At 41.2% G+C, this 27,651-nt stretch overlaps 1 protein-coding gene and 1 long non-coding RNA gene across 4 annotated transcripts in view; one reads left to right on the forward strand and one right to left on the reverse strand.

Annotated features, from left to right (window-relative positions):
* AGGF1 (angiogenic factor with G-patch and FHA domains 1) overlaps positions 1 to 27,651 on the forward strand; it is a 42,951-nt gene that overhangs the window by 11,593 nt on the left and 3,707 nt on the right. For 2 of the 3 annotated variants that reach the window (XM_075932311.2, XM_075932312.2), the window contains exons 6-12: positions 16,528 to 16,882; positions 19,330 to 19,441; positions 22,624 to 22,675; positions 22,838 to 22,939; positions 23,290 to 23,455; positions 26,170 to 26,252; positions 27,515 to 27,642. In XM_075932311.2, coding sequence (XP_075788426.2) covers positions 16,528 to 16,882; positions 19,330 to 19,441; positions 22,624 to 22,675; positions 22,838 to 22,939; positions 23,290 to 23,455; positions 26,170 to 26,252; positions 27,515 to 27,642 — 998 coding nt within the window. Of the gene's footprint in view, positions 1 to 7,119; positions 7,190 to 16,527; positions 16,883 to 19,329; positions 19,442 to 22,623; positions 22,676 to 22,837; positions 22,940 to 23,289; positions 23,456 to 26,169; positions 26,253 to 27,514; positions 27,643 to 27,651 lie in introns of all 3 variants that reach the window. The other variant, XM_075932313.2, reaches the window with a different exon arrangement.
* Positions 1 to 27,651, reverse strand: part of LOC106731702 (uncharacterized) — a 44,666-nt gene that overhangs the window by 1,574 nt on the left and 15,441 nt on the right. The window lies entirely within an intron of this gene.

The following is a 27,651-nucleotide window of genomic DNA, read 5'->3' on the forward strand; positions in this document are numbered from 1 at the left end:
ATAGGGACTGTAGGTTTGTTCTTAAGTTGAATTTGTATGTAAGTCGGAACTGGCGTCCAGATTCAGCCGCTGCTGAAACTGACCGCCAGTTCTGACTTACATACAGAATCAACTTAAGAACCCCAAGCGTCCCCAAGTCAGCTGCTGCTGAAACTGATCAGCAGCTGATTCCAGGAAGCCCGGGGCAGAGCAACTCTGCCTCGGGCTTCCTGTAGTCAGCGCTGGTCAGTTTCAGCAGCGGCTAAATCAGGATGCCTGGGGCACAGCAGCTGGGGTGCTGCTGGGTTGCTCCAGTAGCGCCGCTCCTCAGCACTACTGGACCAACCCAGCAGCACCCCATCTGCTCTGCCCCAGGCGTCCTGATTCAGCCACTGCTGAAACTGACCAGCAGCGGCTGAATCAGGACCAGAGCAGCTGTGGTGCTGCTGGGTTGGACCAGTAGCGCCCAGAGCGGCGCTGCGGGACCAACCGGCAGCACCCCAGCTGCTCTGCCACAGGCGTCCGGAGAAAAGCCTAGTCTGCTGGGGGGGGGGGCCGTACTAGCTGCGCCCCCTCCCACCCCAGCAGACCAGGAAGACACGGGCGGCGGTCCGAGACGCACCGCGGTCCCGCTGCCGGCGTCCTCCGTGGAAACCAGCAGACCAGGGAGACGGGGAGCAAAGCCTCTGAGGACGCCGGCAGCGGGACAGCCGCGGGGCGTCTGGGCTGTCCCGCTGCTGGCTTCCCCCGCGGCTTTGCAAAGCCGCGGGGAAGCCGGCAACGGAGCAGTCCAGGCGCGCCTGGGCTGCCTCGCTGCCCGAGCCCCTCCGCGGCTTTGCTCTGCGTCTTCCTGGTCTGCAGACCAGGGAGACACAGAGAAAGCCACAGAGTACACGGGCGGCAGGACCGCGAGGTCCCGCAGTCCATGTACTCTGGGGCAGCCCCGTTCGTAACTGCGGATCCGACATAAGTCGGATCCGCGTAAGTCGGGGACTGCCTGTACTTACATGGCAATGAAAATATTTCCATCAATAATAATTGAAAATTACAGATAGGCAAAGTAAGAAAATTACATCTTGAGAACTTACTAGATTTAAGGATATTTAATTTGTATATTTTAATGTGATGTTGACAAGTCATGATTTTAAGATATAAAGTTTGAATCTCAACATCTGTCATTAAATAATTGTTTTGATCCTCCATAATTTTCCACAGGTGTGAACATTTAAATAGCCAAAGTAAAAGCTTAAAATAGTGACATTAGCTGTTTAATTATAAACGAATAAAAATCAAGTTTTGCCAATCGTAGAGGATGTTTGAAAATGGGGGGAAATGTAATTTTCACTTGTAAATCAAGAGGTCCAAATTTCCTGTTTCTGAATAGAATGTGTTAATTTGTCTCCTAGAAGGAGGAGATTCTTCACCTACATAGATGAAGTTAGTGAATTCAGGTGGTTGAAAATGTTAACCAAGTAAGAAAGTAGAGCTAAGCAAAGGCAGTCACAAAGATGGTTAACTAGATCAGTCATTGCATTAGGTAAGGTGATTTTACCTCTTCACATAGCTCAGAAAGGAAAAGTACTTTTCCCCTTCATAACTAACTTTGGTGTGGATTAGTAGGTACTGATTATTGCCATGCAATCTGGAGCGGCTCACAATCATGAGTGACAACCCCAGGATAGACTCGGAAAGCAGGGCAGAAACCCCAGACTTTGTGTGCTCTTTAATTAGATTTCATCAATCCAATAACAAGGTGAACTCCTAAAGCCCTAAAATAGTCTGACTGTGGAGTCACAGACAGTCTCCTTGGCCACTCCAATATATCTTGCCAGCTACACAAGTTGGATTGTGATATGGGTAATCACTTCATACCAAAAAGCATTACACTATTCAGGTTACTCCCAGTCCCAAAGGATGAGTCTTTTATCCCAAGTACTCAGATCTCAAACCAAAGACAGCACCTGTGGCCAGTTCTATAATAAACTTAACTATAAGTGTATAAACTATGACATGAGTTATTTACAAGGTTAAAACAGGAAACACACACATAAATAAATAAGTTAGTCTTTGATTTTAAAAAGTAATATAACCTTCCATAGAAAGTGCATTTTATGTTCTTACGGCTGACCCATGCTAAATTGTATGGGGCTCTTTCGTTTATGATTAGGAATCTCACTGCTCTCCTGAGTCCAGTTTATTTATATTTCACACACACACACACACAGAGTTGCAGGGATTTTTATCAGCTTCACTCCAGAATCCAAGCTTGTGGGATAAGTTTGTGTAAGTCTCCTTCTCATGGAGGAAGTAAGGCATTGCAGTTAATAAATGTCAGTACCACACAATGTCTCCTTTGCCTTCAGTGGACTATATTGTGTACAGGACAAGCACTTTACTTAACTAATGCTGCTTTTCCTGTTTGGTGAGTTACACAATTACAGAGGTTTACAATGCTAATACTCAGGGCTCAACAAAGTATTGAATCTACTTGCCGTGGCGAGTAAGTTTCAGCCGGGCGCCCCGTTCATGTGCGGCGCACGCATGCACAATGCGGGTCTTGCGCGTGCGCAGTGCAAGGCTGGTGAGCGGCTTTCACTGCCGTTCGTCAAGCCCTGCTAATACTCAATATGACTTTATACCGTGGGATACAGATATTATACATAGGATTAATACATGAAACATCCTACAAAGATTCCATAAATTCTAAACTCCAGATAAAGTCTTATAACACTAAATTCTGTTTTAAATACAGTATACTGATTCACAGGTAAGCCAGACTGATTTCCACCTATGCATTGTCATTGTACAATGAGACCCTGTGCCGTTGGTATGAGTTGGCATCTGGTCTGCTCCTATCTGGTCTGACACACAACTGAAAATAAATGTGCATTAGGTGGTCATTCTTTTGTAAATGGATTATCCTACACGGCTTGCTATATAACAGACTGCAAGGCTGAAGCATTTCCTTAGCGTTCTAGGCTTCTCTGTGTGTCATGCAGTATGTCCATTTGGCTACTTACTGAATGCAGGTGATAAATCCACTCAGCTTTCCCATCATGGATCAGGCACCATCAATGCAAATCCCAAGGTATCAAATGAATATTGTCTAGCACAGTGGCGCTCAGCCTTTTGAGACTACTGTACCCCTTGCAAAACTTTGAATTGTCTTGTGGACCCTCAAGCCACAGCTCACTTAAAAATTACTTGCTTACAAAATCATACATAAAATATGAAAGTGTCATATCACACTTCTACTGAAAAATTGCTTAATTTATTATTTTTATCATATAATTATAAACCAATTGGACTATAAATATTTTTATGTTTCAGTGTATATTATAGTATATTGAGTAATCCATGCAAGTCATTGTCTCTATGTAATTTTAGTGTGTACTGACTTGGCTAGTGCTTTTTATGTAGCCTGTTGTAAAACTAGGCCAGTATCAAGATGACTTGATGTACTCTGCTGGAAGACCTCTGCACATCCCCAGGAGTATTTATAGTAATAGTTATGTAGCCGTGTTAGTCTGGTCTAGATCTGAGGAAGTGGGTCTGGCCCACGAAAGCTTATCACCTAATAAACTACCTTGTTAGTCTTTAAAGTGCTACATAGTCCTGTTTTTTGTTTCACCCAGGAGTATTTGTACCTCTGGTTGAAAATCACTTATCTAGCATTGAGGATATAAACTTCCCCAGTGTGTGTGGAAAAGAATTGGCATAAAAGATTTTTTTCCGAAGTGACTTAGCGCACAAAACTGACAAACAGTTGTGCAGCTGTTCCACATCGGTTGTCCTCTTAAGTTGGATGGTATAGTATTGACCCATCTTATTATATTTGACTAGTTCATAGTTCAGACCACGCTGTTCTGAAATTCTGCAACTCACTGTGATCCATGGCACGTCATGCTCAATTGCATGGAACATTTTAGTTGTTTGAGAGAATTGTTAATAAAATAGAAACATTTTGTCTCAGAATGCAGGGTAAAATTACCTTTGGGGAGAGCAGAGTAGTAGCATTTTATTCAATGTAATGTTGGAGCTGATCACTTTTCATGGCAAACTTGGAATTAATTTGTTTGGAACAGGCACTTAAAATGGTGTTGTTGTATTGCTTAAAATTTATGGGTTTACTTTGTCAATAAGTGCATCTGCACTTACATGCTAAATAATGATCCAGAATTTATCATACATTTCTAGTAGAAACAGTCTGTTTTTATTTACATTCTCTATTGTTTTTAGAAGAAGCAACTATAATATTGTTTGCCTTGTTCTCCCTCATACTGTCTCCAGTTTTCCGTTTGAGACACAAGCTGTAAAAAGGGTGAGGCTACCCTTTGTTAGGGAACCTGCTGTTTTAAGAGACTTGTTAAAAGAATGTACAAATGTACTGAGTGTGCTTGTGTTCATCTTTACTAGAAGACCACCTCCAGTAAGGAATCCATTTTTGTTAGGCTCCTTGAATAGCTGTTGAATACAGGTATCACAGAATGCCTAATCTCTAGTTTTCTTTCATTTTAGATACAGAGGTCTCTACTTTTACTAGTATTGTGATGAGGGTCAACTAGTTCCATACTTAGCAACAGTCCAGGAGCAGAATAGATTCTCACTCTGGAATTTCAGAGGCTGCAGGCCATCCCAGTGTGAAAGCATGCATTGAACAGCTAGCACTCTTGAAGAACATAGTGAACTCTTAGGCCAGGTCTATACAACAGGAGAAGTTTGAATTAAGATACACAACTCCAGCTATGTTAATTACAGAGCAGGTGTCGACATACCTTTTCGAGTTTTTGTGTGTCTCCACAGCGGCAGGTCGATGGGAGCATATACTCCCATCTGCTTCCCTTTGTTCTCACGAGAAGCAGAAATATTGGCACTGACAGGAGCGCACCCTCTGTGTTGGATTTAGCAGGTCTACTAAAGACCTGCTAAATCCAACTCCAGAAGATGGATCTGGAAGCATTGATCTTCTGCCTAGTGAAGACATAGACTTATGCTTGTGGGAAAGAAGCTAGGGAAGGAGGCATTTAAAAGTAGCTGTATTTTGTACAGAGTGTCCAAATTAATAGTAATGGGAAAGCATAACTCTACTAATGTCACTTTTCTAACAGTACATTACAGATGCAGAGCTTAATTCAGCTCATAATAGGAGTTTGTCACTGACTTTTCCATCTTGCAGCTTGTCTATTGGCGCAAAAAAAAAAGCCCCTTAAAATTAGTTCTTAGTGAAAAGGGTATTTCACATATCTAACAATATTTATAAGAATAAAATGCCATAAAATTGAATGTAATCCTTTACACTAGCTAGCAAAATCATATCAATGCATCTTGATGCTCTTCCACATGACCCTCGTTTTGTTCCATTTCTGCTGTGTAACTGTTTTCCATACAGCCTCTTGGATTGAATTGATTTTAGTAAGATTTTATATGTGAAATCTTGTTAGCAAATTAAAAGCTTATATGGAAGTTGGATGGTACAGTCAGAAGGCAAAAGGTATATACATCCTGTGATCTACTGTTAGATGTTTCTTAACTATGTAAATTGATCCAGCAAGCAAATCAGTTTACAACCTGATTAAGCAACAAGATGTGTTAATATGAAAAAAATCCAGAATAAATAAAAGACTATACATGGTTTTCATAAGTGTAGATGTTGTATCCTTTTGAGCAGAATAATTAAGTTAATAATTGCCAAATAAATTTCCAAAGTTAACAGCAATTACTTTTTTCTGTTTTGTGTGTATAGAAACAACTGGCAAAATCTAAATAGAACATGAAGTGTGAAAATAGTATGTGTTGCATTAAAAATTTATATTGAAATAGTCACTGAAAGGTTTTTCTTTGAGCATTTTTATATAATTATATACATGTTTTTATTGTAATGTAAGAGTCTTGTCTATTTGAGTTTCAGTACTTCCATTTTCAGTAATCATCTTATTTAATAAACAAATGTATTGTATAGAAATTATGACAGCAATTGTTACATAAATTTTATAGCAAGAATATCTTCCCTAGCATTTATCTTCTTAGCTGTTGCCGCTATTGTCAGAAATCATTAGTTCATGTTCATATGGTATGTGGTGTTTCTTGGCAACATTGTTTTTCATTGTCTAGGGTTTTTATCCCCCCTTTAGGAGGCACAAGATAGTCAATTTATAGTAATTATTTTAGCATTTAAACAGGTTTGTGTGTAATTAGTAATATTTTATGGTTCAAATGTTGTATTTTATGAAGATAGATTTACTACTAAATCTTGCTTTTGAACCATTATCTTTGCTGAATACTACGTGGAAAAAATCCTGTCATCCTGCACTCCAACTTTATGTATCAGTATGTACAAATTTAGATCCAGTTGTCTCTCCTGTCATTCTAGAGATTAGGGAATGTATTTTGCATAGCCAAAGGATGCTGATCCATGTTCTTTTGTCTTGTAAAGCATTCTTTTAAGAGAAAAGCAATTTAAACTTCCACAACTTTATACTGTAATCAGTCTTATCATTTGATATCAGGAATCCTAATTATAATGTCATAATGACCAAACATAAGTAGAGTCCTACCAAATTTACAGTCCTGAAAAATACATCATGGACCGTGGTGAAATCTGGTCTGCAGTGTGCTTTTACCCTACACTATATAGGTTTCATGGGGGGAGACCAGTTTTTTTCAAATTGGAGGTCCTGACCCAAAAGGGAGCTGTGGGGGAGTCAAAGGGTTATCTTAGGGAGGTTTGGGGTATTACCATCCTCTTTCTGTGCTGTCTTTAGAGCTAGACAGCCGGGGAGTGGTGGATTTGCTGGATTGGGGCCTGAGAGACTACGCACAATTACTATATTTGAGGCCTGTTGACTGCATTGTCCATATGTAATTTGTGCATGGAAAAACATATTCGTAGCTTTTATTTTACCACAATTAGAAACTAGTTTTGATTGTGTCTATGTGATACATCTTTATCTTGATGCCATGCTGACTATACAGTTCATTTCTCTGACAGAATTCGATAGGCTATTTCAAAATTAGACATATCTCAGCTATCTCTCCAGGAGATAGCATTTAATAGCAAATATTTCCCTTAGAACTCTTGAAACAGATGATATTTTTTGCAGTGTGCAGTTTACTATTTGCTGCTATTCATCCTGTCTTTAGGTACATCAGTTGACAGAAACCATGGCTAATCTGAAGATTTCTTCTTTTGAATTGGCAGCTTCTGGTGAAGGTAGAGTTGAGACACCAAACACATTAGTCTGTGGATGTTTACCTTTAACCTTGATAGATTTTTAAAATTCTTAGTATCTGGGTAGTTGCTGTTTACATGTTTTACCAGGAGGATAAAGGATTAAATTTAAAGTGCCTATTTGCCATAAATCAAATCCAGTTTTAAATGATTTTCTAATTGAACTGAAATGTTGTAGAAATCCAGACATCTGCAGAAAATTTTGACAAGACTTTCTGTCTAAATTATATTTTCCAAAGGAAATATTAAGCATCTTGTTGCATTAATATGTGGTGTCTTGACTAACCAAGAATCACCTTTGATGTTCTTAAGCTAATAGTCACATTTGTGCTTCATAATCTGTAAAGGTACCTGCCAAAAGAACGGGGGTAGGGTTTTTGCCCATTTTTTATGATGCACGAAGATAGCCTGACTCTTTCTCTTCTCCCCCCCCCCCTCCTTTTGGAAACTTGAGTTTCTTAGTTGCTGGAGAACAATGATAACTGGGGAACTAGTAGAATGGTGGAATCAAACAAGTGGAAGCTTAGTTATATGATTCTCCATATCCTGTGAATTAGCATCTCTTAAATCCTCCAGTAGAAACATCAGAAGTCTGCAGTTTTTATTTCTCTGAATCTTGAAGAATTGACATTTGTGTCAATTTTTTCAAATGAAGTACTAGTCCCTTCCTCTATACAGTAGTTGTTTTGAATGAAGTCTGGTTATTAATCTACTACACATGTTCAAGCACATTTACAGTACTATTATGATGTGCATTAATATTACAACTGATGTAATGAAAAGGCATCTTTTGCATTACTCTTTTGTATGTCACGGCAAATACTATATTTCATTTAAGATGCTTTTAAGTTTTAAGCATGAATTGAAAAGCTTTAACATTACAGAACATTAGGATATGAAAGAAGGAACAAAATTTGTTTCTTTTAAGAATGGAAAAGTGGACCCTGCCACCTAAAAATAATAAAGCCCAGATTTCTACAAAAAGGTTGGGTTAAACAACAAAACTGTAAATATTTCATGCATCCTTGATTCCTAAATTTATCTGTTGTATCTAAAGCATGCCAGGAGCTTTATGAACAAGTATAAAGTCAAGTGCCTTTCTCAACTCCTTCTGAGCCTCTGATCCTGCAAAGGTACACAAGCATGGACCTTTATGTCCAGAGTCCCATTGTACTGTATTTAATACTTGGCTGCAGCAGTAGCCTACACATGCATAGGGATCCAGGCTTGTAGATCTTTGCAGAATCAGAAGTAAGAAGGCTCAACAGCATGCAGGATCAGGTCTCTTATAAGAACCCCAACAGGGTATATTCTATGTATATCCTGAATAACACTGCACCTTATTTTTGTACATTTGAAACAACCTGTCAATACATTCCATCCTGACCCTGCTCCCATGAACTTCAGGAAGAGCAAAATTGGGTCAATAAATTGTAAATTAAAAATGTAACTCTAAATTAACTTTTTTATTGGTTAAAGTTTATCTTAAAATATCTATACTTCGTTAAACTGGCTTACTATTAAGTACTGAGTGCCCAATTAAACAGCTAAATGGGGATGTTTCAATACATTTCTAAAGCTGTCTTTCCTTTTTCCTTTTTTTTTTAACATGGCAAAATGTGCTGAAAGCCATCTATATGTTGATTTGGGGCAGTTAATTTGCAAGTAATACTGCGTTTTACTGGGAGATTGCCTTTAGATCAAAATGTTTTAAATGTAGGTGTATTCATTTGCTTTACTTCTTAAAATTGAGAGTAATCAGTTACTGCCGAGATCAGAATATTGTATATATTTTATGTTGACTTTCAAATTTAAAAAAATATTGTTCGGGATGTGTGTGTCACGCTTTTTCTTAACATTTGGTCTGCTTACAAGAATTTAAAATGTGTTTTGCAGTTTTCATCCAAGAGTATCTAATCTTTACTGGTCAAGTTTTGAGTCAGGCAACTATATTTTCCAATTTGCAACACCTGAAGGGATGCTAAAACAATATCTCCACATATTTATATAAATACTTAAGTGTATAATTTATGTATACACATTTGTCTTTCGCTTTGATAAGTGATGATCTACTTGACCAAAGAAGCTTCTAACATAATTCTCTCTCAGGCTCTTGTGACCTTTTCAGCAACCAGGTTGCCATCTCACTAATTGGCTCTGATCCCTAATGATCCTTTTCCTCCCTGGAGCCAGTTGTGGCCACTTGAAGCTCCAGTGTCCCTTGGGAGGATGGATGAGCTGTATCATCTTTTGTGCCTTGTTTATGTGGGGATGGAGCAGCAATGATTTGCATTCATTCCTTCCCTCACCCCAAACAGGCCTACACCTTCTCCACCCAAGGAAGCAGAGATGGTGTTGCCAAGGTGATCAAGGAATCCCTCTTGGGGCTGGTCTACACTACTCTGCTCAACATAAGGCAGCTTATGTGGACCTCATGTCATTGCCATACTAGGCTCACATAGTAACTCTACCTCCTCGAGTAACGTAAGGCTTATGTTGGTGCAGTTAGGGCAATGTTTGTGTAGTCACTGCATCCCTTACATCAACTATCTTATCAATTTCACAGGAGGACCTTTTACATTCTTAAGAAAACCAAGCATCTAAGCCCAGCTGCCTCTGCTCCCCTGGAGAACTGGGTAACTTTGAACCCTGTTCCTTTCCAGGAGCTGGGCAGCCTTGTCCGTTGCACAGTTTGAGCCCTGGACAGCAGGGGGGCAAGGAGCCCAGCTTTCCTTTGGGAACAGATTGGGGTGGGGGTGGGGGGGGCCAAGGACACTCACCAACAACCCAAGGAGCATAGTGTGGACATAGACTCATAGACTTTAAGGTCAGAAGGGACCATTTTGATCATCTAGTCTGACCCCCTGCACAGTGCAGGCCACAGAATCTCACCCACCCACTGCTAGAATAATCCAGCACTAGAATAAAATGACATGCACTGCAGTTGACTTGTTTGTAGTGCAGACATATCCTTTGATGCAGAAGGGGAGATTTGTGCTCTGAAACACAAATTCCCACCCTTCCTGTGCCAATCTAAGGCCTGGTCCACTACAAGTTTAGGTTGAACTTAGCTGCATTAGGTCGATTTTTCTAAACAATGGGTCTACACCACCAAGCCTGTTCTGCCAACTTTAAACACAGTTAAAGTCAGTTTCTGCACTCTTTCTTCACAAAAGGATTAACTCTAAATTTGACCTGTTGTGGTCTAATTTGGGGTGGTGCAGATGCAGTGCTGTGAAAGTCAGTGTTCTTGGACACTAGCAGGTATCCCGCAGTGTCCCAATGTGACTGCTCTGGCCAGCACTTTCGACTCTGCTGCTCTCCTAGGTGCACAGGAAAAGCCCTGGGAAAATTTGAATTTAATTTCCTGTTTGGCTAGCGTGGCGAGCAGGCAGCGAAACTCAGCAGCATGCCTGACCGTGAATGCCCAGCGTTGCAAATGAGCTCCAGCATGGAATGTGCAGGAGTTCTTGCATCTGATTGTTGTATAGGGAGAGGATTCTGTACAAGTAGAACTTTAAAGCAGCAGAAGAAACGCTGATATCTATGTCAAAATTGCACAGGGCCTGGTGAAAAAAGGATACACCAGGGATGTCCACTAGTGCTGCGTGAAAATAAAGGAGCTCAGGCAGCCATACCAGAAGACAAAGGAGGCAAATGAATGGTCTAGGTCAGAGCTGCAAACATGCTGCTTGTATGAGCAGCGGCATAGGATTCTAGGGGCGGACTCAACCAGTGTCCCAAAGCTATCTGTGGATATTTCCTGGGCAACTCTTGTGGCGTGGAGGACCGTGTGGATGAGGAAGAGGAGAAGGAGAATTATCATTGGGCATGTGGAGTATCCAATCTCCCCACCATCCAGGACCTTTTTTAACTTTAGAGCTAATCCCCTCGTCCCAGGACATTTTGCTGTTGGACCCTGATGGTAGGAAGAGCGTTTCTGGTGAATTCACCTTTGTTAATCATGCTACAAGTGGATTACAGTAACTGAGTTTTCTCTGTGGTGGCCTCTCTGCCTACACAGCAGGGGCTTCCCTGAACAGTTTGTTAACATGGAGGAGGAGAGGGACTCCTCCTTCCTGTATGTCTCTACAAAGCTCTCATAGGCATACTCTTTCATCCTTTGCAGAAGGTTCCTGGGGAGGCCTGCCTTATTCTGTACTCCACAGTAAGACACCTTTTCACTTAAAGCCAGCAGTAAGTGATGTGGCATCACTGCAGCATATAAGGTCCAGGTTTCTAGCACATTCAGTCAGTATCCGCTCCCTATCCTGCTCTGAGATGTGGAGAAGATTGATATTGCACATGGCAATCTGGATGAAGCAGGGAAAGCTCTGTAACTTATACCACTGAAGTAGTACTCCTCTATTTGCTCATCCTTCTACAAAGCATGATCCCAGATTTGCTGACTCTGTGGGCCCCTGAAACTCTGCCTGCTTCCCCTTCCCCCTTTACACTCTTCCGGCAAATGGGGGGGAGTGGGGAGGAGTAGATGAACACATGCTGACTGCATGAGCCCCTGCAATCATGCCCGACTCTGCCTCCCTCCCCTTGCACAGCCCCTCGCGATCACGACTCTCCCCTTTGGACACGCTGATCCATGCCTAGTCATGAGAGCTGCAGTTTGCAGCTTCTCTCTCACATGCTTTCAAAGCAGAAGCAAAAGAGCAAGAGCCCCAACCTGTTACCATGCCAGCAATCAAACTGAGTCCAGCTGCACCATGCAGATCTGTGTCTTGTAACTGCCTATGAGGCATTTAAAAACATAGCTTTGGCCTTGTACATAGAAGTTCCTTCATAATAAAAGATTAGCTTCTGCATTATACCATATTTTCTCTAAAGTTTGCCCTTCACTTTTTTGGTTATGGAGGGTACAACAGTGAATCTGTTGCCCACTCACCTGGATCCTTCAGCTATCACAGATCAGAAAGCAAAAATATTACTCTGGATTACGGATGTAAAATAGTAGCCGATTACTTGCGTTTCCTCACCCTTGCTGCTTCTGGCAGCAGCCCCTGTCCGCGGTGGCCCAGGCTGGCAGCCCCTGTTTACACGGCATCCCAGCTCAACTGAGACTTGAGCAAGCCCAGCTCAGTCCCTGGCTCACACTGGGTCCACGAGCTACCCCAACTGCGGCTCTGCAGTATAAATGTAGTAGGTGCTGGGCTTACTACATTTAAACTCCAGAGCTGCAGTGAGGGTAGCTTCTTCTGAGCACCTTCCCTTATCAACTAATCGTGTAGTCAATACAAATTGTATTGACTACACAATGACCCAGTTACCTGCCTCTTAACATCCTTACCCAGGATAACCTGTTTAATGAGTAAATGCAATTTGCATGCACTGACAGGGCACAATTAAATGCACAGAGGAGAATGATACCATAGATTACACGGAGCATGAGGAGAGGAGAAGGTGCAAGGAAAATGAATGGAAAACCCAGGATGAGATCTTGAGGCTTGTGGGGGAGCAAACAGAGATGGTGAGGATGTGCTAGAGGTACAGGAAAAGCATCTGTAGCACAGAGTACGCCAGCACCTTATGTTGAATCAATTGCCCTCCTCAACTAATTCCATGTGTGCGGGGGAGACAAAGGCTGCCTTGCATTCAACTCTCAGGGATGACTCTTGGAACAGAGGGGTGGCAGTCGCACAGCTATGATTGCTGGACAGGGGAATTGTAATATGTCACTTACCCTGCATTCTCCACCTCTATCCAGAGCTCATTCCCTGAATTCCTTTTCTGTCTCTGTTCCATGTATTTCCTAAATAAAAATGCACAATTTCTGAACAACGGGATCTTTATTGCTTGTGTCATGTGTGAGGGAGGGCAGTTTACAGGCCAGTACAGTGGGGCACCTTATTAAGAGCAACATACACATGGCTGTCAAATCACTGTCTGGTCATTCCTGAAACCAGTTTTCCAAGCCTCTCTGATTCTTAGTGCTCCTTGATGTGCTCTGCTTATTGCCTTGGTATCTCTTTTAGGGATGTAATAGTGTAGTCAATTAAGCAAAAGCTTATTGGTTAAACACTATAGACTACATGCATTTCCCACCACCACCACCCCTGCCAGTAAATTTTTTAGCAGGCTGGCCAACAGCCCAGCTCAGTCCTGGCTTGCGTTGGGTCCAGAATCTACCCTCACTGCATGTCGGATTAGAAGTGGATTAGAAGCCAGGCAGGCAGGCAGCCCGGTTCACGCCAGGTCCGGGAGCTCAGATCTCCCCCATAGAGGGGCTGCTGCTCTGTATCGGAGGAAGCAGCACAGGGTGACAGGCACCCAGTCAGCAAGGGGAACTGTTTTTTAAACTGGCTCCCCTCGCAGACCAGCTCTTGCTTGGCACCGCAGAATGGCAGGGGGCTCCTCGGGAGTGGGGCCAGAGCACACTAAATAACCAATAATAAGAATTCATGAGGTTAATTGACTATTCAATTAACCGATATTTAACATCGTGAGTCTGGCTACTCATAATTAGTGAAACTTTTCTGCCTTACTTTCACAGATATTATGGACCATACAGCAAGCAGCCACAACAATAGGAATGTTGCTTTTGCTAGGTCTAGCCTAATCAATAAACTACAAAACCTTGCCCTTAAACATCTAAAAGCAGATTCTACCACCATTCTGCACTTGCTCATCCTGTAGTTAAACTGCTCCTTACTACTGTCCAGGATGCCTATATACGACTTCATGGGAGCAAGGGGGGTGGTAGGCTGGGTCTTCAAGAATAACCATTGGCATTTCAATATCTCCAATGGTAATTTTCTGGTTTGGGAAGAACATTCCATCTTGCAGCTTTCTAAAGAATTCCTAAAGATGCATGTGTCATGCAACTTTCCTGACCATCCCACGTTGATGTCAGTGAAATGGTCCTTTTTGCCCACCAGCACCCTGCAACACCATCAAGTACCACTTGTGGTTTATGTACTCTTTGGCAAGGTGGGCTGGTGCCTAGATAGGGATATGGGTTCCATTTATGGCCCCACCACAGTTAGGGAGCCATCTATTATATTGTGCACATTTCCCAGAGTTATTTTCCTACCTAGAAGAAGGGTATTGATTGCTGTGGCTAGTTGGATCACAGCAGCTCTCACTGTAGATTTATTGACTCCGAATTGATTCCCAATTGGCTGGTAGCAGTCTGTGTTGCACGCTTTCCCAGGGCTATTGCCACTCTCTTCTCAGCTGTCAGAGCAGATCTCATTCTGGTATTGCTGAGCTTCAGAGTGGTAGAAATCAATTCACATAGTTCAATGAAAGTGGCCTTACGCATGCAAATGTTTTCATCATCCCTATAGTTGCATAACTATGCGGTACCACCAGTTTGTGATTCTCACTGGACCAGAATCAACTTTACAGGGTCAACTGCTGCCAGCATATGCCAATTGTTCCACGCAGTAGTTTCATGCATGTTTGTGTCTGTGGCCTCACACTCTTCCTTTGGTGGTTCCTGGATAGGCTCTGTATACAACTCCACATAATGCACGAGGTTTTTGCAGTGCTTACCACAGCAGTTTGAAGCTAAGCATGATCCATGCTCTTTCCCTGCTATTACATCTGCATGGATAACCAGAGGAAAAAAGGTGTGAAAAAATTGTTTGCTGTTACTTTCAAGTGGGGGGGAAGGAAGGAGATAAGTGCATTATGGGATGCTGGAATGTACCCAGAACCACCCTCTAGAATATTTTTGTACCTTCAGGCACTGAGATCCTAATCCAGAATGCAAAGGAGTGGCAAGAACTGTGGGATGGCTACCCACAATACAGCACGGACAAACTCGAAGGTAGCCACCCTACTGTGGATGCACTCCCTTGACTACATGCTTTTTCGACTTGACAAAATCGGGTGCTAAAAAAATCGACCTTAATAAAGACTACCTAATCTTGTAGCATAAAAATAGCCTAAGTGATACTGTGTAGTGGTCCTTTGGAACAGTAAAAGGTTCTTCTGGAATTGCTGTTTAATGAGAATGTAATGTGTGTTGAATGGAAAAACTCTTTAAAACATTTTCAGAGTTCCCAAATAGCTAAATGTGCATGTAAACTTAAATGTTCTTTGCTGCTTGGTGGGTTGAGGCCAAAGTTGGAAGGCAAGAATTCCTGTTCTCATGACAGCTTTGCCACTGACCAGCCTTGTGGCCTTGAACAAGTTATTTTACCTCTATATGTCTGTTTCCACATTTATAAAATGAAAATACTTAACTGTTTTCACAGGCTTTACATTGATTCATGTTTACGTTGGATTTTGAAATGTAAAGTGGTGTTTATAAGGGCTCAATAAGCTTTAAAATGAAAGGCACTTTTTATATTGTTTACCTGCTCTGTTTCAAGAATACTGGTTTTATTGAAAAACATTTATTGTGAGTTCAAGGTTCCAGACAAGTAAATAATTTTGGATCTTAAATATTTTTTATTTGCTTGATAAAGCTTTTCTGTTCACTTTAAACAATATGTCAGGTTTGGTAGATTCAGAATTATGACAACAATTTTTCTTAAATACCCTGGAAAAGTTTATGTAATTTTTGTGTTGATTTAATAGTTTATCTTAAGAAATGTTGATGGTCCTGTGAAAGAAAAGCAAATGAACACCATAAACCAAACACTGATGGACAAACATGCAATAAAGTCATGTATGCATGTGTAATGGAAAAGAGCCTTTCTGTAAGGAAATAGATTTTCAGTATGAATCTTCTGTGGCATTGTAATGGGGACTCGAAAAATTAAACTACCCTTGTCTGCAATGTCTTGTAATGAAAGATTTTGTTAAAGATGCAAGTTTGAAAGAAGGAAGAAAGGAAGGTCAATCAGCGAACATAAGCAGGGAACTCCAGACATAGGGAGCAGTATGCAAAAAGAGAAGACAGAAATAGAGGACGAGATGATGAAGAACAATTGAGAACTTGGAAAGAGCATAGGCATTATTGAGAGAGGGGGAAAGAGGAATTAGGAAAGATGAAAGCAGAGCAGAGATGTATTTGGGATGGATTTACACAGATCTTTGAAAGTGAGGACAAGGATTCTGAAGCTCATTGTGAAGCAAGAGGGTGACAGTGAAGGGATTAGAAGAAGAGTGATAGTTACATCATCAGGAATTGAAGATAGCCGTAACATCTTGGAGAAACTTGAAATGGGTGAAAAGTGTCATCTGGGACCTCCTCTTGCGTGTGTGCACACAGTGATTTTTTTTTTTTAAATCTCTGACACTAGTTATAACCCATAGTCAAGGACTTAAATATGTGCTGGTTATAGATTAAAAGATTTCAGTCCCTAAAGACAATGTTCAGTTCTTCAAGTTTGATTTTTATAAATCCTCTCCAGGATTTGGACACAGAAGAGCAGAAATCACCCAGAAGTCTGAATTGCCTTTTCACCACTAATGAGCAGCTAAGCTCTACTGAAGAGGAGGAGTCTCCAAATGCAAGAAAGAAAGCTAAAGTGGACATTGATGTAAGAAACAGACTACCAGCCAAAGAAGCAATTATCACAGATAGTATAAAGTTACACCTTAACAGAAAAACACAAGAGCCTGCATTTATGGGTGACAGTAAAATAGTAGAGACAGAGAGTGAGCCAGAAGAAGGTGAAATTACTGACTCTGAATGTGAGGACTATACCAGTGAAGATGAAGTAACAAGTGAAGAGAGTATAAATTCAGAAGATTCTGAAAATGAAGGTGAATTATTATGGTATTTGTATACAGTACTTTCTGTAGTTTTTTCATAAGTTCATTAAATAAGAGCAAACTATAATAAAATGATACTCATAAAAATAAAATTGAAAAGGGATGATTTGAAGTAGTTTAGTTTTAAAAACTGAAGTCTTCAGTGAAATATAAAAGCTTAAGCCAATATTTATTGTTATTTCCTTCCAATATTGGTAGGCCTAAAAACAAATATGGATTTTGTTTTTTTAAAATCTGTCATATCAGTATATCTTTATTTTCTGAGGTCAGCATGATGTTCTTTCTCTGATAGACTAAATATCTTCTGTGTAGAGAAAATTGTAACGGGAGCTTTTAGATAGAGAAGCAATGCTGAAATAGATACACACTAGAGAATGTACCCTGTATATGGTAAATAGGATCACAGTCCTATGCTTATAGTAATTTCTGGGATTCTTTTTCAAGCCTCCATATTCTAAAAACCACATAATCTATTGAGGATGAAGTGTTCACTCTCTGCAGCATAGATGAGAAATTCCTACCAGACCACTTTAAGTCCTACCTTGGACATATTTGAGTGCTGCACATGGAGTGGGTATACAGTGAAGCCTTTGTACCCCTTTGAAAGAGTAGGTCTACCAAATCAACTACATGAGTTAGTCCCACACATATACTTGCACTCGCTCTCTTTGGAACTTGTACACTAAATATAGTAGTGTAATTGCAGAGGCATGGGCTAACCACTTCTGAGCACGTACCCACAGGGTTCAGGTTGGTTTGTGATTGGGCTGCTAGCCCAGACTGCCACAGCCAGTGCTAACATGGCTGCACTACTGTTTTTGTTACGCTAGTTCCAATAAGAGCTGACATGAGCATATGTACGCAAGCTGAGAATCACATCCCTTGCCCATTACCAAAGTGTCTTCATTGTTGGCCTTTGATGTAAGGTATTATAAAGGTTGGCAGTGGGACTGTACTGTGGAAGGGGACACAAGATCTGCCTTGAGCCAGATCCTCTGGCCTATAACTGTTACTGAAAACTGCATGGAGGAGGTGCAGTTATTGTTCCAAGCCACAGATTTGATAACATAAGAACAGCTGTACTGATTATAGATTGTACCTCCCTTAACCGGGTCTCTCTAGTCTGGCAACATCCATGGTCTGGCATGGACCACGGATGTTCCTCGACCACAGAGCCCAGGAAGAGGGAGGTCTGGCGGATGGGCAGGAGCGCTATAAGGGGCACCAGCGACTAAGCTGAAGCCCAGAGTGTGTGTGTGGTGGGGAGAGGACAGATGGCATGGTGGGGAGTTCTGGCCCTGGCAGCTCTCCCTGGCTCCCGCGACTGAGGAGTTGTAGCCTAGCTGTGATTGTGGATCACCGGCCCCAGACAGGGAACTCTGGCCCCAGCGGCAGCCATGGAGCTCTGGTCCCATTCCCGGCCGCAGAGCTCCAGCTGCGTTCTGGCTCCAGCAGTCGGGGAACTCTAGCCACAGCCCCAGCAACAGCCAGGGAGCTCTGGCCCTGACCTTCTGCCTTGGGCCTAGCCACGGAGCCAGACAGCTGTGGAGCTCTGCCCTGGCTGCAGAGCTCTGGCAGTGGCACTCTGGCTCCAGCAGTAGTGGGGCTGGGGAGAGGCCTGTGGGACTGAAGCAGCAGTGGGGGCAGGCTGGAGCCCATGTCTGGTGGCAGCACATTACGAGGGGTGCCAATCCTCTCATTTGGAACCAGTCAGTTACCGAGGGTGCTGGACCAGCAAAGTCCAACCTTTGGTAGCTGCAAGGGTCCTGTACTACAACCTCATGGCCTGGCTACAGTTAGAAAATTGTACCCCCTTTCTAATACTGCCTTTCTTCACTCACCTAGAGCCAGATTACTTAGCTTTAGGTAGATGATGTGGGTTTCCCCCCTACGGGTATGTCTACAGAGCCACATTATTTCGAAATAATGTTGAAATGCGGTCAAGGTGGAAGATTTCTTACTCCGACTCTTATAACCTTCATTGTACGAGGAGTAAGGAAAGTCGAAGGAAAAATACTCTATTTTGAAATAAGTGCTGTGTAGATGCTCCCTAAGTGATCTAAAACTCATTAGTATTTGATAGTAAATCCATGTAACTGATTTGATAATGCTCTTAAATGCAGCTATAGTATATTGATGTCAAAGGTGTTTCATGTGTTTCAGTAAACATCAGAATTACACACATGGTAATCTCTGACAATCAGATGTTTTTGGTGTAAATAAAGGCATTCTTTGAAGATATTAATCTGAAAAGTAATTGCAAAAATAGCATCTTGGTAATTTGGTGGTTATTACCTTTGTGACACTTTGATTAATTTTTCTCTTTAATTACAGTTGAAGTGTGACTAAATCTTTTCCAAACATCTAGAAAGACTGAGGACTGTGATATCACAGTTGTAAGCTTGCCTTTTTACTAATATTTATTTTTATAAATATAGATGAAGAGAGAATTTGGCCTCCATGTATCAGAGTAATTGTAATTAGATCACCAGTACTGCAGACTGGATCACTTTATATCATCACAGCTGTGAAAGCTGCTACAATTGGAAGGTAAAATAATTAGAATCTGCTCATGTCTGACATTGAATGGTTCTGTGATGTATCACTAGATTTGTGTTCATCTTTTTACCAATTTACATTAGTAATTCTTAAGTTTTGGTATAGTAGTAACCAGTAGATTGCGGTGAATTCAGTGAAAGCTATTATCAAAGGTGGTGATAACTTTGAGGCCACTAAGTGCATCTTTCACAAGTAAAATATGCTTCACTCTGAATTATATATTATATATTTATAATGGCACTCTGGTCTTTCACAGTCACGTTACAGTATTGTTGACTCAACTCCTCTTCTCTGAAATATATAAATTGAATTTGAGATTATTTTGCATGGGTGCTTTTTGGACGAGATCTTCAAAAAGTCCTGTTTGCTCCTTGTGAATACCAGTGTTCTCTTGGCTATATTTTATGCAAGAGTAGTGATGTGATGTGATGTGATATATGTGTGTGTGTGTGTGTGTGTGTGTGTGTGTGTGTGTGTGTGTGTGTGTGTGTAGCCCAGTGTCTGTGTAGCCCAGTGTCTGTGTGTCTGTAATGCCGAAATGCTGGCTGTTCCCTCTGGGCAGCGCTGTTGCCTGAAATGCTGGCTGTTCCCTCTGGGCAGCCCGTGCTGCATGGGAAGTGTGGGGCCCAAACAGTCGCTTGCACCACTTGCTCCCCGGGGCGGCCCGGCTGAGCGGCACAGAAGTCAGCCAAGTGCCATGGTGGAGGTGAAGGGGGGCGGGGCAGTGACGTGTGGCATGACAGTGGTTCCAGGCCCCGCCCCCTGGCCATGAACACTACCACCCCGCCCCCCTTCGCCTCCCGCCGTGGTGCTCGGCTGACTTCTGTGCTGCTCAGCCAGGCCGCCACATGGGAGCAAGCGGCACAAGCGACTGTTTGGGCTCTGCACCCCCCATGCAACATGGGGAGTGCGTAGCCCAGATGGCCATTTGGGTTCCACGGTCCCCCGAGTCAGAGGCAGGAGGGGGAGGAGAAGTGAAAGAGAGAGACAGAGAGAGAGGCAGGAGGCAGAGGAGAGCTGGGGGGGGGGGGAGGAAGCAGGAGGAGGAGGAGAGAGAGAGATGGAGCGAGAGACCGGAGGCTCAGGAGAGAAGACGGAGGTGGAGCAGAGACCTGAAAATCCTGTCTGACGGGCTAATTGGCTAGTTAAATAAGAGCAGTGTGGTTTGCCAATATTTCTCTTCTCTTTCAGATGTGTAATATGCTGCGTGCTGGGGACACTCTGAGGGTATGTCTACACTACCCCCCTAGTTCAAACTAGGGGGGTAATGTATGCATACCGAACTTGCTAATGAAGCCCGGGATTTGAATTTCCCGGGCTTCATTAGCATAAAGCCGGCGCCGCCATTTTTAAAAGCCGGCTACTGCGAACCCCGTGCCGCGCGGCTACACGCGGCACGGACTAGATTGTTCGGATTAGGAAGCCTAATCCGAACAATCTAGTCCGTGCCGCGTGTAGCCGCGCGGCACGGGGTTCGCAGTAGCCGGCTTTTAAAAATGGCGGCGCCGGCTTTATGCTAATGAAGCCCGGGAAATTCAAATCCCGGGCTTCATTAGCAAGTTCGGTATGCATACATTACCCCCCTAGTTCAAACTAGGGGGGTAGTGTAGACATATCCTGATAGTGGGATATGCATATAGGATTTGATTCCACATGCACAATAAATGGACACTGGAGTTTGCAATTTTGTGGTGATAAGAGTAGATCAGGGCTGGGCAAAATACAGCTTGGGGGTCGTATTTGGCCTGCCAAGTCACCAGATCCAGCCCACTGACCACCCTGCCAAGACCCTCAAGCACACGGTTGCCGCAGTTTAAAGTGCAGTCCGTGTGGCTCTCTGCTCTGCAGGGAGGGGAGGCTTCATGTGATCTCACAGCCCCCAGCCTAATCTTCAGCTCCTATAGGCTGGAAACAACTGGCCAGTAGGAATTGACCCCAGCAAATCTCTCAGGTCCTAACAAGCCTGCAGTTTCAAGTGATCTGGGGCTGCAGCAGACAGGGAGACCAGCCTGCCTTGGGGATGCTGCAGGGCTGCTGGCTTAGGTAAGCACCTCCCAGTCAGAGCCTGCCCTTCCCCCTTCCTAACTCCCTCCCCCAGGTCACCATCCAAACCCTCTGCACCCCCAGGTCACAACTCCCTCCCAGACCCTGTATCTTCTCCTACATTACTCCCCCAGGCTAGAATCCTCTCCTGCACCCAAACACCCTCTCAGACCCTGCACTCCAACCTCCTGCACCAGCTCACCACCCAAACCCTCTGCAGTCTTCACTACCTTTTTCCAGGTCACAATTCCCTCCCAAACTTTGCACCTTCTCCTAGAGTCCCTCCCCCAAGCCAGAATTCTCTTCTGCACCTACACTCCCTCCCTGACCCTACATCTCAATACCCTGACCCAGGTCACAAACCCTTCCTGCACCCAAACTCCCTCTTAGACCTCACACCATCTCCTGCATCCCAAACTCTTATCCTGTGCAGCCTTCTGCACCCAAGCTGGACCCCACATCTCCACAGTAAAGTGTGGCCCTTGACCACTTTCCAAAATCTTGGAGTGGTTCCCCCATCAAAAATTATTGCCCACCCCTGGAGTAAATGGAAATTCCCCCTCACTCTCAGCCTGCATCCCAAGGTCCTTTATCCACTTATCAGTTACTAGGTTGGGATGACCATTCACTATACAGGAATTTTGGCCAAGGGGTCAATGTAGTTTATAGAGCCACTCATATCCCTTGCCTGATGCTAAAAATGCTCTAAACATGGCTCTAGAGACTCACTGAAGAGCACAAAGGACACAGGATTCCTCTATGTGGCCTCTCCACAACCAAAGCCATTTTCCTACAGGTCTTGTGTGTTTGTATGAGATCAACATTTTTCCCTGATAAGTTTAGTTTCAGCTTAATTAGCATGGGTTAGTATTTACAGATACATAATGTAATTCTCACCATCATATATTGAATCACCATAGATTTTAGTCTGTAAAGCTTATTGATAGTTCAGAAAGGAAACTTTATGATTTGTATGACGTGTGATGCTAATCACTGATTGCATTCACTTTTTCTTTAATTTGGTTTTGTTATAATTTCTTAATGTGAAGTATCTTAAATCTCTATGGTACCATGATGCAAAATTATATAATTGTGTAAGCCAGAAATCAACTATTTACCTGTTTTTATAGAGAGAAAGATATGGAACATACCCTTCAGATTCCTGAAGTTGGGGTCAGTAAGGTAATTCTTAATTCAATTACTTTTGTACCCTTCCTTTTGATTGTCAGCCTACAAATGTGCAATTTAACAGACCACTAAAATATACTCTGGAACTTGCACTAAGATAATACATCAACTGAGCACTCCACAGTGAAAACATTTTATTTCATTCTATTTTTTTAGTTTCATGCAGAAGTATATTTTGACCACGAATTGCAAAACTATGTCCTTGTGGATCAAGGCAGTCAGAATGGCACAATTGTTAATGGAAATCAGATCCTACAGGTGAGCATTGCAACTTACTGTGATTAGGAAAGTTAGGTACTTTTCTATAATGCAAAATCATTAAATAAAATTCTGATTTATAAGTCACCACTGATTATTTTACTGAGTGTTTTTTCTTCCATGCATTGATAACTCCTTTGCTTTTGCTCAATTTTTAGATAAATTGTTAACTTTTTGTATTTATTTTGGATTAGGAATTGTGAGATCCGTTCTAGTTAAAAATGTAGTTAGATTACCAAGGTACCAATTTAATGACTTGCACACGAACAATATTAATGGAATACATATAATGGTGCATTTTATAGTCTAATAAATACAGCTGACAAAATTGTGTAATTCTTTTTCTATAGCCTAAAACAAAATGTGACCCTTATGTTCTGGAACATGGGGATGAAGTAAAGATTGGAGAAACTGTGTTATCCTTCCATATACACCCTGGCAGTGACACCTGTGATGGATGTGAACCAGGACAGGTCAGAGCACATCTTCGCCTTGATAAGAAAAAGGAATCTTCTGGTATGTGATGGACAGTAATTCTTAAATTATTGTACATTCTCAATTAATTTTGTAATCACCCTCTCTTTTGAACCAGGTTGTTGTATTCAAATTGCTAAAAAAAACCAAACCCATAAAAATTGTCAACTGGGTACGAGGGCTGTTGATTAATCCCAGTAAGCTCATGTGATTAACTCAAAAAATAATGGATTAAAAATTAGTCATTTTTAATGGTACTGTTAAACAATAGATTATCAATTCAAATGTATTACATATTTTTGGATTTTATCTACATTTTACAAATAGATTGATTTCAGTTACAATACAGAATACAAAGTGTACAGCGGTCACTTTATATTACTTTCAACTATAAATATTTGCACTGTAATATTCACCTCCATACAAGTACTATAGCGCAGTCTCTTTATTGTAGAATGCAATTTACAAATGTAATTTTTTGTTGTTGTTACATAACAGGTCAAAACCAAAACAATGTAAAACTTTAGTGCCTATAAGTCCATTCAATCCTACTTCTTGTTCAGCTAATCACTAAGAAAAGCAAGTTGGTATGCATTTACGGGCAAAAATGCTGCCTGCTTATTTAAAGTGTCAAAGTTAGAACAGGTGTTTGCATGGCACTTTTGTAGCCAGCATTACAAGGAGTTTTGGGGCCACACACAATTATTTCACAGAATTCAGTCACAAATCAGCATGGAAGCACATCCTTTGGAATGGTGATCAAAACATGAAGAGATATATGAATGTTTAGTGTATCTCCTGCTCCACAGTTTTACCTGAATTCTGCCATGTTTTGTGTTATGGTAGTCTTAGATGACAACCCAGCATATTTTGTTTAAGAACACTTACACTGCAGATTTAATAACTCAAAATATACCTATATGAAATTTCTAAAGAGAGCTACAGCACTGTACCCAAGGTTTAAGAATCTAAAGTGTCCTCTAAATTCTGGGATGGATGAGATATGAAGCATCCTTTCAGAAATCTTAAAAGATCAACACTCCAGTGCAGAAGCTACAGAACCTGAACCACCAAAAAGGAAAGTCAACCTTCTGTTGGTAACATCTTAGTCGGGATGAAAATGAACGTGCATCGGCTTGCACTTTCTTTGGATCATTATTAAGCAGAATTTGTCAGCATAGACAGATGTCCTCTGGATTGGTGGTTGAAGCAGAAAGAGACATATGAATCTTTAGCACATCTGATACAAATATCTTGTAATGTTGGCTGCAACAACGCTATGCAAATGCCTGTTCTCACTTCAGGTGACATTGTAAAGAAGTGAGCAACATTATCTCCCATAACTATAAAAAAAGTCTCTTGTTATTGGCTGGATGAGAAGTAAGACTACAAGGATGCTTATGGCACTAAAGTTTTACATTGTTTTATTTTTCAATTAAGTTATTCTTTGTACATAATTCTACACTTGTAAATTCAACTTTCTTGATAGAGATTACACTACATTATTTTGTTAGGTGAACTGAAAAGTTCTATTTTTATAGTGCAAATATTTGTAATACATATAAAGTGATGACTGTGTAACTTTGCATTCTGTGTTGTAATTGAAATCCATATTTGAAAATGTAGAAAATATCAAAAAATTATTTAAATAGTATTCAACTATTGTTTAACAGTGCTATTAATTGTACTTTTTTAATTGATTGCTAGCCCTACTAGGTACACTTCTGTATTGTGATGTATTTTCTACCATGTGATGTATTTTCCTCTCCATACATGGAGAGGCTACACTGTATGCAAATATATATATATACACACTAAGAATTTGGGTTACTTTTAGTAGCATTGTGTTTGTTGCACTTCCTCAGACTTGCTGAGGAACAAACCTGGACTAAGGGTGGGCTGGAGCAGTATTGCTTTTGGGGTTGTTTGATACAGATTTTTAAGAGTAAAGTAATACATACATCACAGTCATGCTGGCAGTTTGGAGGCAGGCTGCAAATGCAGTGTAGATTACTTTTGATTTCGCTGGTGGCTGGTGTGCTGGCCAGGCATCCGCTTCCCAGAGACTCGACATGATGTTCCTTGGGAGATCCCTTCGGATCTGCAAGAGGGATTACTTTCTCTGGGCCGGTTCCAGATTTCTGCTGTGATGTTACATTTTGTCCAAGAGAGAGATTTTCTGGTTGCTTCTCAGTTAATTTATCTGCTTGCAGGGTCCTTGTCTGCCTTAAAAGGTCACGGATCCTGAGCCTTTGATTGGGTATTCCTCATTCACACCTAACCACACATTCCACAGGTTATATACATATTCATAAGCCATATGATTTCTAGGCAAAGCTGGGCCTCATGATGGCCTTGAATAAAAGAAATTGCATTGTATTAAAGAACCTACCAAAAGCTTAAAAACTAAAAAAAGCTTAAAACTATAACTAAAAAAGAAAGGGAAGAAGGGGAAGAGCAGAGGAGTATGTCCAGTTAGCTAGACTCCAGTGGAGAGGAGGGTCGTGTCCAACTTGTTAGTGTTCTTGAAATTAATTTGTAACATACAATATCCTGATCATATTATTATAGCAAGCAATTGTTGCATAGGATTTAAGAACATAGAAATAAAAAGGAAACTTAAATATATTCCGTCCAGTGTGGTTATACTCAGTTGTATTTACTATACAAGACAAAATTATCTGTAGTAATGTGACTACTTCAGAATAGTATTACTTGATTATCCAACTAAATTTGGTCTTGTGGACTCCCTTTAGCTTGTCCAGCACTGAGCAAAGAAGAGAGAGAATTAGTCAGAAGAAAAGAATTAAAAAAAATTCGGGTGAAATATGGTTTACAGGTAAGTTCACAGTAAGTTTATGAAGTGCTTGAAATTTGAGGAGTTTATATCTACTCTGATTCCTAATTTAAATAACTTTTAATAGGGAAAGTTTTCTAGCATGTAAGTTTTTTAAAAGTATGCTGGTTTAATGAGCTGCTGTTTTACAAATCTTCTAAAGAGGAAGATAATTAAATAAGGGAGGTGAAAGATCTCTCAAATGCTCATGGGGAGTGGGGAGGAGAAGATGAACAATGTGTAGTGATTTGAGAATAAAGCCAGAATCCTGTTGCCTTGAAGATAAGATATCCTGTGACTTCCTTACTACAATCTTGGAAAGGAGCACTGCATTTCAACACAAACTAGAGTTGTAAGGAGGAGAAAAGGGAAAAGCAATGGAAAAGAAATAACAATGGGAGGGAGGATAGCATTTAAGGGAAGAAAAATGTATCCCATAAGGAAATACTTAGCTTTTCAAAGCTAATTTGGGGGTTCTTTAAGTCTGACTTAAGTAGTTTATTGTAAAAGATGTTTAACCATTGCTTTATTTTTTCCCATGCTATAGTACAAAATTATTTCAATAGCATAGCATATGTATCCATACATCTGCACATTTAAAAAAATACCTTGTTCACACATTGTGCATAGTGTGTACTCACACTATTTGTGTGAATGTATTTATGTACACAGGGTGTATTAGGTATTTATAAAATGTGTATCCAATTCTAAAGGTATTTTAGAACCCAACCTTGATGTGGAGTTAATCAGCCCTTCTGTAGTGCACATTCATATAGGGAATAGGATGTCTTCAGGTCCCTTTACTTTGGCAGTTAATCACACATCACCAATACAGAACCTGTTCAAGTACAGAATCTCTTGTTCTTTCTATAGTAATTGACAATAAGGGGTAGTAAGATTCCTGTGACATTAGAGATATAAAATTGCAATACATGAAATTCCCAGTGGTTTGACAACATGGTTTTATGCTTAAAATGAAGAAATTAACTGAATGCACATGATCTCCTGGCATGAAATCACGGAAGGAACACGGTACTATAGAGAAATTATATAGTTTTAATTAGGCTGTCATGAAACTGAGGTACTTGCAAATAACACATCATCATGTGGTAGTGGCATGGAACTACTGAAGGAGAATTTTATAGTATTTGGTCATGAGGTTTTGAATTAATAAAATGAAGCTATTCTAGTTGTAAAATAGGTTTACAAAAAAGGAGCATTTAAAGCCAGTCTCTTTCCCTAATGGAATTTGTGTTTTTATAAAGAATACAGCATATGAAGATGACAAAGCAGTGAAAAATCCAAATTACAAAGATAGAGCAGGAAAACGCAGGGAGACCATTGGAAGTGAGGGGACATTTCAAAGGGATGATGCTCCAGCTTCAGTCCATGTGTAAGTCTA

Source organism: Pelodiscus sinensis, chromosome 6 (assembly GCF_052426305.1).
Source record: "Pelodiscus sinensis isolate ZL-2025 chromosome 6, ASM5242630v1, whole genome shotgun sequence".
Classification (NCBI taxonomy): domain Eukaryota; kingdom Metazoa; phylum Chordata; order Testudines; family Trionychidae; genus Pelodiscus; species Pelodiscus sinensis.